The sequence below is a fragment of the Prunus dulcis genome, chromosome 1 (assembly GCF_902201215.1).
Source record: "Prunus dulcis chromosome 1, ALMONDv2, whole genome shotgun sequence".
NCBI classification, from domain to species: Eukaryota; Viridiplantae; Streptophyta; class Magnoliopsida; order Rosales; family Rosaceae; genus Prunus; species Prunus dulcis.
Genome location: NC_047650.1, coordinates 1992040 through 2007895, shown reverse-complemented (window position 1 = coordinate 2007895; position 15856 = coordinate 1992040). Strand labels below are relative to the sequence as shown.

Genomic DNA, 15856 nt, shown 5'->3' with positions numbered 1-15856 from the left:
TTCATATCCTTAATTTTCTAAAAAAAATATATAGGGGATAAATTAAAAGATGCTAAGAACCAACTACCAAGAGGGGATAAATTTAAAGTATAGGTACAAATTCAGGGGGTAAATTATTATTATTATTTTTTGTTTTCCAAGAGGGAGCAAATTAATAATTAAACCTAAAATGAAAAGAGAAACTAATAAACAACGATGATAAGAACCAACTCACCGTGATTAGAGGCCTAGAGGCTGATAGAAAAGCAAAGATGCTCAAGACTAGTCAAGCCCAATATCCGCATGGGATTTTCGGATCACTTTAGAAATGTGTATAGTTCTTGAAGATTTGCTGGTTGTGTACAGTAAGTTATTAAAATCTTGTTGGGTGTAGAAAGTTTACTAGGTGAGAAGAGTTAATAACCAGCGGGAAACAGAGAAAATAAAAGATGAGGAGTTTTACAAATATATTCTGTCTTCTCTTTAGGACAATAATCTAAAAATTACTTCGGTTTTATTTTCTAAATAAAATAATATCAAGTAGAATATAATAAAGAATATCAAGTAGACATGTCTGCGTGCATGTGACCCTGTGAGGGATCGGTATCAGAAAATGAAAGGGTTGGTAAGCAATTATGAAATTACAATTTATAAAATAAAAAATATTTACTCTCTCTTCCATATTTTAAATATTAGTACGTAAAGAAGATTATTGCATTAGGAGTTATGAATTACATTCTCTTATTTGAATCTATGCCATTGCAACTTGCTTCAGACTTTCAGGACAGTACATATATAGTTGGCCCGGTCATCATCATGGCTATTGAAACGGAATGCAGTGCAGATCGGACTTGTATTGTACGAGAAGATACTTTATTAGAAGCGTTGAAAGAGATGATGAGAAGAAACGCTGGCCCTGATACATCACCCTTGCCTCCCGAAAGCTGCATCTTCAAAGTTCCCGAAGCTCTCCGGATGCATAATCCAAAGGCATATGAGCCTTACGTCGTCTCAATCGGACCCTTTCATCGAGGACGCGATCACGAAAAACTCCAGCGGCCTTACGTCGTCTCAATCGGACCCTTTCATCGAGGACGCGATCACGAAAAACTCCAGCGCGTGGAAACTGTGAAGCAGTGGTATTTAGATACCCTTCTCGCCCGCTTGCATATAAGCTCAGAAGAATTCATCCAGCGCATTAATGATGAAACGGAGAATGGCATCAGTGAGTTTGAGAAACAGGCCCGTTCTTTTTATGCAGAACCACTTGATCACTCTGAAGAGGAGTTCATGGAAATAATGATACTTGATGGTTGCTTCGTAATCCATCTACTTTGGAAGATTGTCAATGGGGAAGGAGATGATGACCCCATATTGAACATGGATTGCATGTTCCAATATGTATGTCATGATCTTTTGCTATTAGAAAATCAGCTTCCTTGGTTTGTTCTCGAATGTTTATATCGCCTTACCTTGGGTAAAATCCACGGTGGACCCCCGTTCAGTGTAATCCTTACCGAAGCCTTAAGCTCACAAAACTCGTTGGAGAAATTTATCAACAAAACTGACCAGAAAAAGGAGAGTCTGAAGAAAATAGAAGAATCTATTGAAAAGTCTCCTTTGCACATACTTGATCTAATCAGATTTTTCATTGCTTTGGAATTCGAACCAAAGAAAGGAGAGCCTGAAGATATGTCAGACTCGGATATTCCTCCAGCTACTGGTCTCTCAGAAGCAGGCGTCAAATTTAAAAAGGGCGACTCGGCTGATAATCTACTGAACATCAAATTTGTTAAGCGGGATTTAATAATTCCACAACTACCAGTTTCAGAGTTGACCGAACCATTATTGAGGAACCTCATCGCCTTTGAGCAGTGCTATCATGGTCGTTCTCATCGAATAACATCTTACGCCGTTTTCATGGATAAACTCATCAGTTCCGATAAGGATATAAAGCTTCTTACTGAGGAAAATATCTTAGCCAACTGGCTCAACGTTGAAGATGGTTCTAAGTTCTTTAACAGCCTTTACATTGACACCACAGTCAAAAAGTTCGAGTATCACAAACTCTGCGCTAACTTGAAAACTTATAACCGATATCCGTGGAACAGGCACCTCGAAGAATTTAGGCGCGACTACTGTAGTACCCCATGGAAAGTTATTGCTTTGACCGTAGGGATTCTCCTTCTGGTTGTCAACTTAATGCAGTTCCTCATTAGTCTTCAATCCTCAACACTTTTTACGGGTATAAGGGTCAATGAATTAAGTGCTGATATATAGTTGTATGTATTGCTAAGAGTTTGTTTAATTCATAAGCTGAGAGAGTTGTTAAGAGTTAGTTTAATTAATAAGCTGAGAGAGTTGTTGTAAGAGAAGGGAGAGATATAATCTCAATCAATGTAATAATCTTATCTATCTAAGCAATAATACAAGAGGGATCTTCCTTCATATCTTCTCTCTTCTTTCCTTTTTCTCTTCTACTATGGGATTGTTATGTTAACATGGTATGTCAGGAACCATTTGGGCAGATGCTGGCATCTCTGCCCTTCTCTTCTGCTTCCTTCTCTGAAATATATGAAATCAAATTCGAGAAATTCGATTTACAATCAAGAACAGTGACATCTCTGAAATCATCTCAAGATTCAAGAACACAAAATCCATAACACTCATTCTACTCCAATCGCTGCTCAAATCTTATTCTTCTCTCTTCTTTCTCTACGATGTTCAACATATTATCAACCATTTTAACAAGTTAAAGATATAGATTTAAAACTGAGCCGTTTGTATGAAACAATTTTTATTTTCTTTAATACTGGGCTTTACTTAGCCCAAATACCCCTAGTTGGATTTAGGTTGGGCCCCAAATTCTTGGGTTGAACCAACTGTGAGTGACCAGTCCAAACCCGTCAAAGAAAATCCGATTAATCCAAGGCGTAGGTCAACACCGTTGACGAAATGCCATTTCGCCATTAGCAGCGAGACTGAAACGAAAGAAACACAAAGCGGAAACACCCATCTGATTTGCTCGGGATTTAGCATTCTCCGCCCCAAAATCGAAGGCTTTTGAAGAACCCTTTTCACAATGTCCACCGGATTGGTGTCCCAGGTGAAGGAAGTGAGCCAATCAGCGATTGCCACGCTTCGGCCATGGGGGGAGCTCCTGGAGCCGACCGCACTCAGCCTCCCCTCCAATCTCTCTGAGGTCACGACCCGACTGGCCCAGAACTTGACTCATTTCCGCTCTAACTACACCTTGGTCCTCTTGATCGTGCTCTTCCTCAGCCTCATATACCACCCGGTCTCCATCATCGTCTTCTTGATCATCTTTGCCGCGTGGCTCGTTCTCTACTTCTCACGTGACCAGCCCCTCGAGGTCTTTGGCTTTACTGTCGGAGACCGGGTTGTTATGGTTATTCTTGGGTTGGTTACGGTGTTGGCTCTGGTCTTGACCCATGTGTGGCTCAACGTCGTCGTTTCAGTGGTGATTGGGGTGGCTTTGGTTTCCTTGCACGCGGTGTTTAGGGGCACGGAGGACCTTGTTATGGATGACCAAGAATCGCCTTATGGCGCTCTGCTCTCGGATGATCAAGACCCAAGTGGGAATTATACCATTATGTGACTGTTTCCATGGTGTTCTCGAGCTTTTATGAGGTGGGTTGGTTTTGAATATTTTCTTTCCTTTCTGGGGTTTTGTTGAATTTTGGGGAAGTTTTGAACTTTTGGTGGAAATTGTTACGTATGATGCATTGTGTTCTTAAGCTGGTTTAGGTTGTGTCTTCACTTTTGGAAGTGTTAGTTAATGAGAAACTGAAACTCAATTGGGTTTTTATTCGAGTTTATTAATGATTTAGTCATACAATGGGTTTTGTATGATGACAAGCATTACCATTGGATTGATTGTGCTTCTAAATACTTGTTTACAACAGGGAGTTTAGAATTTTAATAGATATACTTCATTGGTATCTGTGATATTCATCTGTTTTTGTTTTTGGTACTAAATTCATTTGAGAATGTCCTTATAAAATTATTTATTCGACTGTATCAAATGTCATTTGCCTCCCTGAATGCCCTGTTGCATAAAAAGTGAATGTTGCTGTTATGCTAGCATAGCTGCAAATATCTTTTTTGCTAAGCATAATGTTTAGCATGATGATACCTGAAAACTGTGTACCACTGGCATATAAATCATGTAGAGAATATGTAGATGTGTTGTGGTCTTCACAGTAATCATACTGCCTTGATAGTTTTTTTGTTGTTTCAAAACAGTCGGAGCTTTGTTTGTTAAGCTGAATATATACCCATATATAGACGATTTATGTTTGAATAATTGACAAACGTATGATCTTTCTATCAACAGTCTTTTCTGGACGAGCAAAAAGAAAAAAATCTTTTGAGGCAGATTATGTATTTTACATCCAAACTACCATATATAACTCTTTTTCATGTACTTAATTCAAATCTCAGTTTGCTACATACTGCTGAAGTTCCTATATAACATGTAAACATTTTGGTGGTGCAATAGCAAGAACTCATACCAACTTGTTTGTGGCTATTACTTGGTTATACCTGTTAGTTCTAGTAACTGTAGTTTGAATTGATCATTGCTGTACCTGACTGATGAAAAATTGCATATATTCCTGTTTCCCTTTCAGTTCTGAGTTCCAAAAGAAGAGCATAAAATTACTTCTTATGAACATGACATTCTTTTTTTTTGCTCTCCATGTGTAAGTTGGATTATCTATTCTCTGTGCATTTGTTTCCAATTGAACAAAATAGAATGTTGTTTTCCAAGATGGTTGTAATGAATGTTAGTATGGTTGGCATCACTTTCTGACCATATTGCTGCAAGTGCCAAATAATAGTATGGTTTGGCTTTTTCCTTTTCGGTTGGATTGTTCAGCGATCTCTGGTATAAATTAACAGTCTCCTAAAAAGAAAGAAATGGACATGCTTTCCTATAATTTCTTGTTACGATACTGGATGTCAGATGTAGAAACTAGCAGATGCTTGATAATCTGATGCCTTTCTACAATATGAGTTTTTTTTCTTTTGAATCCTTTCGCAACTTTGAGTTGGGGAATTAGAGTTTCTTTCTCTCTCATGAAATGGATCTTGTATATTTTCTTCTCCTTTAGTGTGTGCTGGCCATTGGTCAAAGAGAGAAACGTTGCAGTACCACTGCAGTTGAGAAATGATTTGTCTATGCCATATGCTTTATGTAATATGAGCACATACATGGGACAGTGACATGAATAACTTCTTGTTAGAATATAATTATTGAAATTCTCTATCAGGACTTGGTCAGCGATTGGATTTAGCTGAGTTTTCTTTTGCATATTACTTCTTATGTATATTGGATGCATACACAATGCCCTGGGAATGTTCTGACTTGATCATTTGGTGATGCGTGATTACTAGTGATTACCATGGTGAATTTGTTTCCAGACATCCATGTAGAAATAGGTGTTAAGCTCCTCCTGCACATCTTTAATTGGAGAAAGAAAAAAAGTTGTTTCCTGCCATGCATCAGTAATGGTTGTTTCCTGAGTTTGATCTTATCTATGCCAGGCGAAATCTGTTTCTAACTGATGCCATTAGATGATTCCTGCCGTACGTCATTAATGTTTGATTTTTAGGATGACCCTAGAAAATACAGCCTCGAGCGTGGAATTATAAGAAATTTGTTATCTTCTTGTTTTTATTTGTTAGTTGAAAGTAAGAAGACTATTTCAAGGATTGGTTTCCATGAATTGGCGATTGGGCTCATGCTTTTTTGCTTGTTTACATTGCAGACAGTAGCATTTCTTCGTTCTTCAGTCAGGTACCTAGATTACAGCCTCCCGGGGGGTATGCCTCTAACCAACACATCCACTTCGCTCCAAGCTCCATTGTAATTGTTGTTCAGCTTTTCTTCTTGGTTCAAATAATGTTTTTTAGTGCTTTTAACAGAGAAACTTGTATATACCATTGTTTTCTCGTGGTAAATGTGGAGCAAACGGGGAAATGGGTAAGAAATGGGTCACTGTGTCAGTTCATGCCGTTTTGGAATACATTGGAACCTTGCAAATTGTAAAACTGCAGTTTTTGTAGTAATCATGCATGCAGTGCTAATTCATTTTCATCAGTGATTGTGAGCCGTCAGATACTGAAGCAAAATTGAGCCACTTATCAGTTTCTGTCCATGGGATGAGGCTGCCCAATCGTAACATTCATGGAAAATTCACGTTTCCTTTCCCATGCCCCCACAATCGCATTATGGCACTGATTCAAAGTAGAATTGAGGTTCCAATTAAGGGTTGAGAGGAAGTCATACCATTCTTTTGATTTTGAAATTGTCAGAAAGGAAGAGAACCAATGTTTATGTTTAATCGGATTAACAAAACTGTAAAGCTCCAAGAATTTATTGGTTTTGTGTTTTATTTTGTTATATTTATAACTTAAACTAGCATCTCTTTTCAAAATCTGTGGTTTTGCTGTGAGAAAATTCTACAAAACATGAAAACCTGCTAGAGTATGAACTATGAAGTACCGGGTGCATCACACTGCATGCAAAGCAGTATATGCATATAATGCATGCCGGGATGAAAAGGAAAAACAAATGAAATGTTCAGTGCAGATGCATGCTGAGAACAAACAGTGAAGGCAGCCGAGACTGCCTCGACTGCATCCCTTTTAACGGGAATTGCGACCATAAGGACAGCTAAAACAGGTCTACCGGAGCTGCATTTTTCGACCATACGTGAGGGCCATTACATATTCCTTTGCTGAGCTTCCTGGGGAGGTCTGTATTATTTGTGATGCTGGTGTTGTCCGTAACCACAAGTCCACCAAGTTCTGCAGCAGCAATGTAGGAATTACCGGCTTACCTAGCAATGAGATCTCCACCTGTTGTATTAAGCATCAAATGATTTATTTCAAGTCCGGCCAACTTACCAGGCATATTAATGGGTACAATGGAAAAATGAAATGGTAAAGAATTGATATATATATATATATATATATATTAATTGAAAAGGGACGTCGATAACGTTACCTCATCCTCGCTAGTAAGCTCCAGCTTTTTTACCAGATACTTTTTTATGAAAGAAACAGGTAAATTGCCATCCCTATGGAATTTGGAAAAACAAATCGAAATTAATGTCTCTGCTTCCAAGAAACTAAAATTAGTAATTACACTAAGCATTGCCAGACAATTTTAAGAGATCATTTTAAAAAGTTATCATCACTTGACAGTGTCTTGTTTTGAATAAATAGCAAGGCAACAAAAGGCAAGCAAAAACAAGCACATACACTGACCATACAGAAAAATAATAAACTTCTATTTTAACCCATGAACTTAAATGTAGCACAACCTCTGCATAATCTACAATGTGACTTTTATTTAACTATAAGGAATATAGCACAATTTTTCATTTTCAGTATTGAAAGGCTTACTAAGAAAAAGAAAGAAGCCCTGCTCCCAGTTAAAAAAAATTGAAATAATAGACGAACGACAGAGGCGGTATAGTGTTGTACAACAATTAAAATTGGAATAAAAGGTTCTTTTTAGCTTCTGAAAATATGTGGCATCTGTGTCAAAACCAAAAAATTTCCCAAATACTATCAGTTATTGCAGTAACAAAAGGAAACAGTAGAAAAAAAATTTCCTTTTTTGTGATACCAGAGCAGTTTTTTAAAGGTCATGAGAAGTTGATAGAAACCTTGTTATATGAGCAAGCATGTTATAGACATGTTAATCAAATCAGTGTGAATTATTAAATACTGAGACAAGAATACTCTGGACATGGTGCAGACTTAAAATCTAGTCGTTTATAAGATATGATCTGTGTCTATTAACTTCCACCAAGACTGAAAGATCCTTGGTGCTGGGAAACATGACATTGAACTATGTGATTTCATTTCCAAAACCAAAATAGGCAGGAACAAGCAAAAAAGAATATAAAAATATAGAAGAGCATGAGGTTAATGAAACTTACTTGACTCTCAAGTAGCATGAGGGTATCTGTGGCAAGGGCGCATAGCCGTCCCTGCAACCATGAATTACAAAATTGTAAAACCAATATATGAAGAGGGAAAAAATAACAATCAAGTTCAGTTCTGTTATGCCCAGGGAAAAAAATCTCACTGGTGATTGGAAGCAATTAACGAGAACCAAATTGGCCTAAATCTTCTTTCACATTTATTATTTGCATCAATGACATACTGTGCTGAAATATTTAGTCCCTGGGATGCAGCTGGTTTTCTTTTTCGACCACGTTGTGCTTTCCTAAATGTCACTGAACCTGATGGTGCAGGATTAGATTCATTTTCATTGCCATGGACTTTGGATATGTTATCATTTTCCGGAATGGCCTTAATCTCACGTGTTTCTTTGTTGAGGTTATCAGGTAACACTGATTCGGCAGCAGGAAGTTGCACAGGAAGCTTGTCAGCACTTGTATTGCTTGCAGCTTCCACCCGGCGGTTTAATGGTTTCCACAAATTAGCTTTCCCATCCCCTGGTTGAGCATTGTCCTCCACACCCTTGTTAACCATGTGTTGCTTGGATGATCCTTCAATAGAATTCTGCATCAAAATGATGATTCAACATGTTTTAAAAAATAAATGAAGAAGTAAATGCTATATCAATTTTTTTTCCTTTTCTTGCAAAATAGTTATTACTGTAATATCAAAATAATAAGCACAGATAAACCAAAGCTTAGCCCTCTTTCACCTGTCTGGTGTGTACTGCATCTTTCTTTGGAGTCCCTGATGAGTTAAGTCTCTCCAGGAAATCTTCCTCTTTCTTCTCAGGCTCCCGAATGGAAAGAGACTCTTGTAGAATAAAACTCCTTCTTGTAGGATACCTTCTTCTTCCACTCATATCAGAGCTGGACGATACTCGAGGTGTACTTATCACCAATGAAGACAGATACCTCTCCTTTCTTTTACCTGGAAATGTTACTGAGGACACAGAAGGTGCCTTAACCTGTTCTCTTTCAGAAGGAAAGAGCTTTGGCGTTATATCTTGCATATTGCGGTCTGCAGGTGCCTTAAACTCTTTTGTTTCAGAAGGGACGGTCTTTTCCTTTATATCTTGCACATTGAGGTCTGCAGCTGCGTTGACCTTTTTTCTGTCAGAAGGGAAGAGCTTGGCCCTTATATCTTCCCAATTGTTGTCGGCCCTGTAGACAAGAAGAAAAAAAAAACATAAAACAAGCATGGATCTCTGCTCCAGTCATATTATCAATTCTCAAAATTGTGTCTCTCTCAAGTGGATAAGATATAGATTGAGCCACAAGAATAATCAACGATATCTTGCAGTAAATACACAGGCTCACATTTGATCAAGATTCAAAGATTGCTGATATTTACAATTGCTAGTGTATGTTAGGCCATCAAGAAATTTCAATAGAAGAGAAATGAAAATTTCCGAAGACAACTATATACTTGGTCACCAGTTGAGGTAACAATGGAAAATGGAACAAGTAAGAAACATCCACACATTAGGAAAATGTCTTGTAAAGTCACTAAAATGGGCTACTGCTAGTTCAGAACTCATATTTCTCATATGCAAAGTATTAACATCTTCTTATCGAGTAAAATTTATCTCATGGAAGATTGAGAAAGATCCCCTGCTACAACTGACAAAGAAAAAAAAGGGTCCCCAGCAACTTAGTCGAATCTTTGCAACAAATCGTTGCATGAACCAATAATCTTATTATTATCATTTGAGTTTTGGTCATAAGATGCATAACAGGATTTGATTACTAAAAGAAAAGAAAACTATCCGTTGCATGTGTTCTTTGTTGACATGGTCAACTAGACCAGATTTTTGACACAATTTCCTTCCTAACACATTAGATGGTCTCAAAAAATGGTTCTACACTCATCAGTTAAACTCTGCAAAAATTTTGAAATTTATCTGGTGTCGAATAGAGACTGGAATAACAGGTAAGTGGCTACTAGACTAGTAGTTTCCCTTTAAGCATCTTCAGCTTGCAGGGCCTTTGCTACTAATTGAGCAGTTTGTACATCAAATAAAAGGTTTGTACAGTCCAGATTAAAATCTAATCATTTTCTAGAATGGCATATAGTTAGTTCATGCATTCTGTGAGTAGCCAATGTTTAAACATTTATAAACATAGATTAGATAATCAAATACCTGAGTTTTTCCAGCGGAGAAACCCCTAAATCAGCCTTGCATTTTGGACAGTAATCCACCTCTTCATCTATTATCTTCTTATATATGCACTTCCTGCAAACTGTTCTCAAAACCGAAATAAACGAGTCATATTGATTCACAGAACGAAAATTAACATGCAGCTCATTTGATCTGCATTCCATGTAAGAATGGGGCACATAAAACATTTAATGCAGATCACATCCAAATACTTGAGTCAAAATTAGAAAGAAACCAACAGGTTGTGAGACTGGGGCACATAAAACATTTAACGCAGTTCACATCCATATACTTGAGTCAAAATTAGAAAGAAACCAACAGATTAGAGGAGGAATGAGTAAAAAAAACATGGAGAATTAAGTAAAATTTCCGACAATCAAAGCCCTTAAAAGGAGAAACAAACATTGGAGGCATGCATGCTACCTACATGAACTTGCCAAGTCCTTTAAGAATGCGGGTAAATCTTTAAAGTCCTATTCACAATTACAGTCCCGCAAAGCATAGTGGCTCTGCAGTTGTTCCATATTACCTAATAATAATATCAACATGTATATGACTCACAATGATTCAAAAATAGCTTTTTCTTAAAGCACAATCAAACCTATAAACCCGGAGCCATTGTGCCAACAAGATCACAATTTTCCAGGATTTTCTAGGAAAGTTAATGACTTATGTACCAAAAGAACCCATGTCAAGAAAAGGAACACAACACAAGAAATCAGATCCAAAAAGACATAAAATCGTATCAACATGAAAAGCAAAACACAGAGTGAAAGAGAGAGGTACTGACAGGTATGAAGGCATTCGGATATGGTTGTGGCCTCGCTGAAGAGTTTATTGCAGAGTGGACATGTCATGCAAGCTTCGAGTTTTGCTCTCTCTCTCTTCACCACCTGGCTACTCATCATTGGCATTGGACACTGACACAGAGCAGAGAGAGAGAGAAGAGAGAGAGACTCAAAACAACATACGGAGACAGAGTTGTATTCTTTTATTTTTATAATTCACGTACCAACAACAACATCATCACATGGTGCATGTCACCTTCAATATTCTGGACGATAAATTAAACATCTAGAATTGAATCACCAAGAAATCGAGCATCCAAACAAAACCCGATACGGGGTTTCTGATTCTATGCCTTGATGATAGCTATTGGGTCGTGTTTGGTGGGCGAGAAAAAACAGAGAAAAAAAAAACAGAGGGAGGGAAGGGGAGAGTGTGTTTGTTGTGTGGAGGGAGGGTGGGATTTGGAGGTATTCGAAGTGAAAAGGGTCTTGTTCGATTTGGACAATGGACAATGGGATTGGTGTTGAATTGATGATCTGTTCGAGGCTCAATAGCTAAAATCTCACCTCCAAAAACATAAAAACAAATCCACAACACAAACGGACGCATGAAAAAGAAAACTACAACCATGTGTATTGTTGTTACGAAGGCTAACTAGTTCAAAGAAACAGACACATATAGGCATTGTGTTAAGATACGCCCATGGTGTTTAGGGGGTTAAACTGCACCTTCCCTCCGCCCACAAGTTTTTCTTCGTCTTTTTTTTGGTGTGGTTTTTGGGGTGTGCGTGTGTCTGCGTAAAGGGTTTATTTTAAATTCAAATTAATTCTTATCCAAACCAAAAATCCAAAAAGGGGTTGTATTTTTCTTTTTTGTTGGGTAATTTGCACTTTAAACCCTTTTTAAGTTTTCCCCTTTTTTCTTGTATTTTTCTCTTTTGCTATGGGATTTCCGGCGCACGTTAGCGAGGGCCACGTGGAAATCATGTGTTAGTGCTGTGGATTTTTTGGCATGCCCTAAAAATATGTTTGGGTTTTCATGTAGACTTGAAGAAGAGGAAAAACACTTCATGTTAATAATCTAAATTAGTCTCATTTCATAAATAAAAAATGAAGAGAATAATACTCATGCATTGTGGATGTGGATGTGGATGTGGATGTGTATGTGTTAGTTGAAATTGGATAAGAGAGAGTCAAAGACTCAAAGTTTTGTGTGAACTTTGAGAATCACGACCGACCTTGTCTTTAATGCAAAGCACTTTCTTATTCATTAGTGGATTGGAATTGCATGAGGCAATTATATAAGACAAAACAAAAATAATCAAGTAGCTGCGTGAGACGATGAATGAGTGAGATTCTTTGGGAAAAAAAGAAAAATAAATTCTGCATTCTTAAATTCACCACCAAAGAACACACCAATCCAATCCAACTTGCAAAATCTATGTCCAGAAACTGCTCTTCATGACAAAAATGCTAGGAAAGGATGATTTGTTATTTCATAACTCAAACAAATGACAGAAACAACATATAAGAGTATGGAAGTGTGATTTGTGTATAAGATTGTGGGAGAGAATAATGGAAGTAGAGTTTTTTTTTTTTTTTTTTTAGTACAAGTAATCGTTTAAACTACAGGGAGGGGGAGTTTCTTGTACACACAATACCATAGTGCCATGAGAGTTTGAATATGAGACTACTAATCCGCAAGTCAATGTCATTTTTCAGTGGGCTAGACCCTGTTAATAGTAGAGTTTGAAGAGAGGTAAAGTATGTTTGGAGTGGATACAAAGAGTATATATGTTTTACACTTTTCTTTTTCTCTCTTTTTTCCTCCTTTGTAAGTTTGTTATTTTTGCAAGTAGAAGCATTCGTCATACCTTCTACTTGGCCATGCGGGAATTGCAAATTGAGGTTCAATATAATTATAAAAGAATAAGGAAAAGTGAGAGGAGCAAAGTGATATTATTTGGTTCCAATTAGGTCAATTTCATAGCAGGAAGATGAACAAAGGGGAGACAAGAAAAGGAGGGCTTTACAGATTGACGGATGATTAAAATGAAAAGTAAAGAGGGTAACTTTGGTGTTTACCTAATCATGCATTTTGTGCCGTTCGATTAGCTACTTATTTATCTCATTAGAAAAATGGAAAAAGAGACAAATTGATTAGGAGGCAAAACTGGGACGGTTATAAATTGTAAATGTAGCCAAGCCATGCAAGCGTTTTGGTTATATGCAGACAGTTGTGCCTCCAAGTGGCAGCTCAGTGAGTCATATTTGTCTGCCTCTGGTTTAAAGCTGAGGACCTTATGACCTCACCTCCCCAACCATGAAGAAAGAACAATTTCTGTGTGTTGGATTATTTGTATATTTTTATTTTTATTTTCGAAAAAGAAGAATTATGCGATACCAAAACAAAAATTTGGGGCTGATACAAAAAACAAAAAGATTTTTTATTTTTATTTTTATTTTTAATAGGATTAGATTTCAAGAAATCTCTTGTTTTCCTTATCAGAAATCATCTTTGCAACCAAATAATATAATGCAGACCTTGAATGCGAAAGTTAACAAGAAAGGGATCATGGAGGACATGCACATCTAATTCTCATGATCTTCCCCCATCTCTGCTTAATTTCTTACACTTGACACATACCTACAAACATGAGGAGGAATAGAATACCTGAATTTGAATCGATTTCTTTCTCGTCTTTTTTCTGTCTTCACATCTTCATACAATCTACACCTCTCCTATCGCTCTCCTTTCAGTCGCTTTCCTTTCAGGATTTTCTTTCTTGTGGTCCGGCGAATGTATATAAGCGCTTTTTTGACTCTGGCTAAGTGCTACATTCAGTGACACTACGTTTGACTGCTTTGGTAACTAATAAAGATAGTAATTAAACAATGGCAATACCTCTTGTTTTTAGTCGATTTTGTCAACTAACTCTTGTCAATCAACTACGTAGATTTTGTACACGTTATAACTTAAATGAAAAAGAGTGGCGTTATTACTGAAAGAACATCATTCACTAGTCGTTTTGGTGTGTTGATCTTGTACTTGTGTCTATAATGACTTGTTTTGGCCTATGACCATTTCTTCTAGTGGCATCTAGTCTTCATCCTATTGGATGAGGTCTTTCAGTTCAAATTTCATGGTCGATAGTTGTTAAAAGAAAAAAAGATCAATCATGTTATGAAGTAACATGTTTATTTATTTGGAATGTAGGAAGTCATGAATCTAGGAGAAAAGAAATTAGAATTGAAATTGGATGAACTACTCCAATACTCATCACAACTCATTCCCTGTAATTAAACATGTCATAAGAGTCAAGCATTTGGTTTTCAATTTTGGTATTTATCAAAGAGTGCTGCTAAATGAACCCTAAAATTAACTGAGTACACTCTATGATCTAAGTACACCCTAATGTTTAAATTAAAATGTTATTAAGTACACCCTATTTAACTATCAAAGATACCCATGGTACACCCTCTTTAATTTTTAATCTTTTCAAGTATTTAAAATAAAAAATTACAGTAAAATAATAATTTAACAAAAAACTCTCTCTCTCCTGCTTCTTCTTCTTTTTTCTCTCTCCCATGTGGTACCACCACCACCTGGAATTGCAGTTCTCCACCACGACAACCATGGGTTTTTTTAGAAACATCTGAAGTGGGATTGGGATTAGATTGTTGCATTTGAGAATTGGGTTTTAATGAGTTGCCATTGAAGTTGAAGGAGAAATGGTGACTAGGGTTGTTGAGGGGGAGGGGTGGCGTAGAGAATAGGGTCTCAAGGGAGTTGAGATCTGCTGTCCCCAGATTCCCTATCTCCTCCTGTCCTTTAGCTAAAATTTTGACACGTCTCTCCACCTTTAACAATACACAAACACTGTTAACTTGTATAGAAAATAATGTAAAATATCAACAGGCATTTTGAACGCATCTTCTCCCTCAACCATGGCAGTCACAGACTCTCCTAGCCTCCAAACTCGCAGTGGAAGTAAAATATGTCACCCATCTCTCCTACCTTCAACCTCGCAGTGGAGAACTCTTTGGGTGTGGTTTCCAATATTTCAACAACTGGTTTGTGTTATTGATTGTTTAAGTTTTATGCATACAAGGATCAATACACTTCTCCTGGACTCCTTGTTGTTTGTTAAAAATTAAGTCAATTTGTTTGAAGGCATGGATTCAAAGCAATAGATACCAATATTATTTTATCTTTTTTATCATTTTATAATAGGATAAATTAGTAATTCAATAAATAATTTGATAGTAAAGTGTACTTAATTAATTTTAGGGTTCGTTTAGCAACACTCTTATCAAACAACTCCATCCGTCGCTTTAAAACGCCTAATTACAGTTTTACCCCTCTATTAAATGAGCAATTTAAATATTAAAAACTGTGTTGTGATATTTCTTTTCGCAATATTATAAGAGGTTCAACATTCATATCTCTCATCTCATTGACTAAATTTGAAGAAAAATGGTGGCGGATTGAGTGATATAGGGGTAGACGAAAATCGCCCGAAGCAAACCTGTACTAGAAGATGAATGTTCCAACAACCAGGTTCCAAGAACAAATCACTTACCACAGCATCCAAATCAAGTTGTAGTGGAGACAAAGTAGGCAAAAAAATTCCAGATAACAACCCCACAGTTTTATCCTATCTAATATGATACCAGAGAAGCCTTCCTCAAATTGGAGCAAAAATGTCCAAAAGGGCCAGTGCCTAACAAATCATTCAAATTATGATTTGCCAATGTGAAATGAACATAAATAGTGACTTATTATAAAGAAGAGCTTAAAGATGCAACCAGGGAAGAAGCTAATATCATAAACACTAGATCAGCAACTACTTGCATTCATTCAAAACTGGGGGAAACTGAGACAACCGCTTGAACTGTAGTGACAAAAATGATAAGAAAAGAGACA

The 15856-nt window shown here is 37.0% G+C and overlaps 3 protein-coding genes across 5 annotated transcripts; 2 read left to right on the top strand and 1 right to left on the bottom strand.

Annotated features, from left to right (window-relative positions):
- The first annotated feature begins 795 nt into the window (after positions 1-795).
- Positions 796-2259, top strand: LOC117615000 (UPF0481 protein At3g47200-like). The gene has a single exon (XM_034343958.1). It carries the CDS (start codon positions 796-798, stop codon positions 2257-2259), a length of 1464 nt encoding a protein of 487 aa, XP_034199849.1.
- A 677-nt stretch (positions 2260-2936) lies between these two features.
- LOC117613082 (PRA1 family protein D-like) lies at positions 2937-6103 on the top strand. Its single transcript, XM_034341729.1, has 2 exons — positions 2937-3630; positions 5772-6103. The coding sequence occupies exon 1, from the start codon at positions 3062-3064 to the stop codon at positions 3596-3598; it is 537 nt and encodes a 178-aa protein (XP_034197620.1). The 5' UTR covers positions 2937-3061; the 3' UTR covers positions 3599-3630; positions 5772-6103.
- A 326-nt stretch (positions 6104-6429) lies between these two features.
- Positions 6430-11710, bottom strand: LOC117613063 (E3 ubiquitin protein ligase DRIP2-like). Of its 3 annotated transcripts, none has more exons than XM_034341711.1 (8): positions 11154-11710; positions 10932-11061; positions 10124-10223; positions 8693-9143; positions 8105-8544; positions 7956-8006; positions 7013-7085; positions 6430-6864 (listed from the first exon to the last, which is right to left on the bottom strand). In XM_034341711.1, exons 1-8 carry the CDS (start codon positions 11178-11180, stop codon positions 6691-6693), a joined length of 1446 nt encoding a protein of 481 aa, XP_034197602.1. In that variant the 5' UTR covers positions 11181-11710; the 3' UTR covers positions 6430-6690. The 3 variants fall into 3 exon arrangements, with proteins under 3 accessions (XP_034197602.1, XP_034197594.1, XP_034197610.1); XM_034341703.1 differs by having other exon boundaries at positions 11186-11710; XM_034341719.1 differs by having other exon boundaries at positions 10932-11710.
- Positions 11711-15856: the final 4146 nt, after the last annotated feature.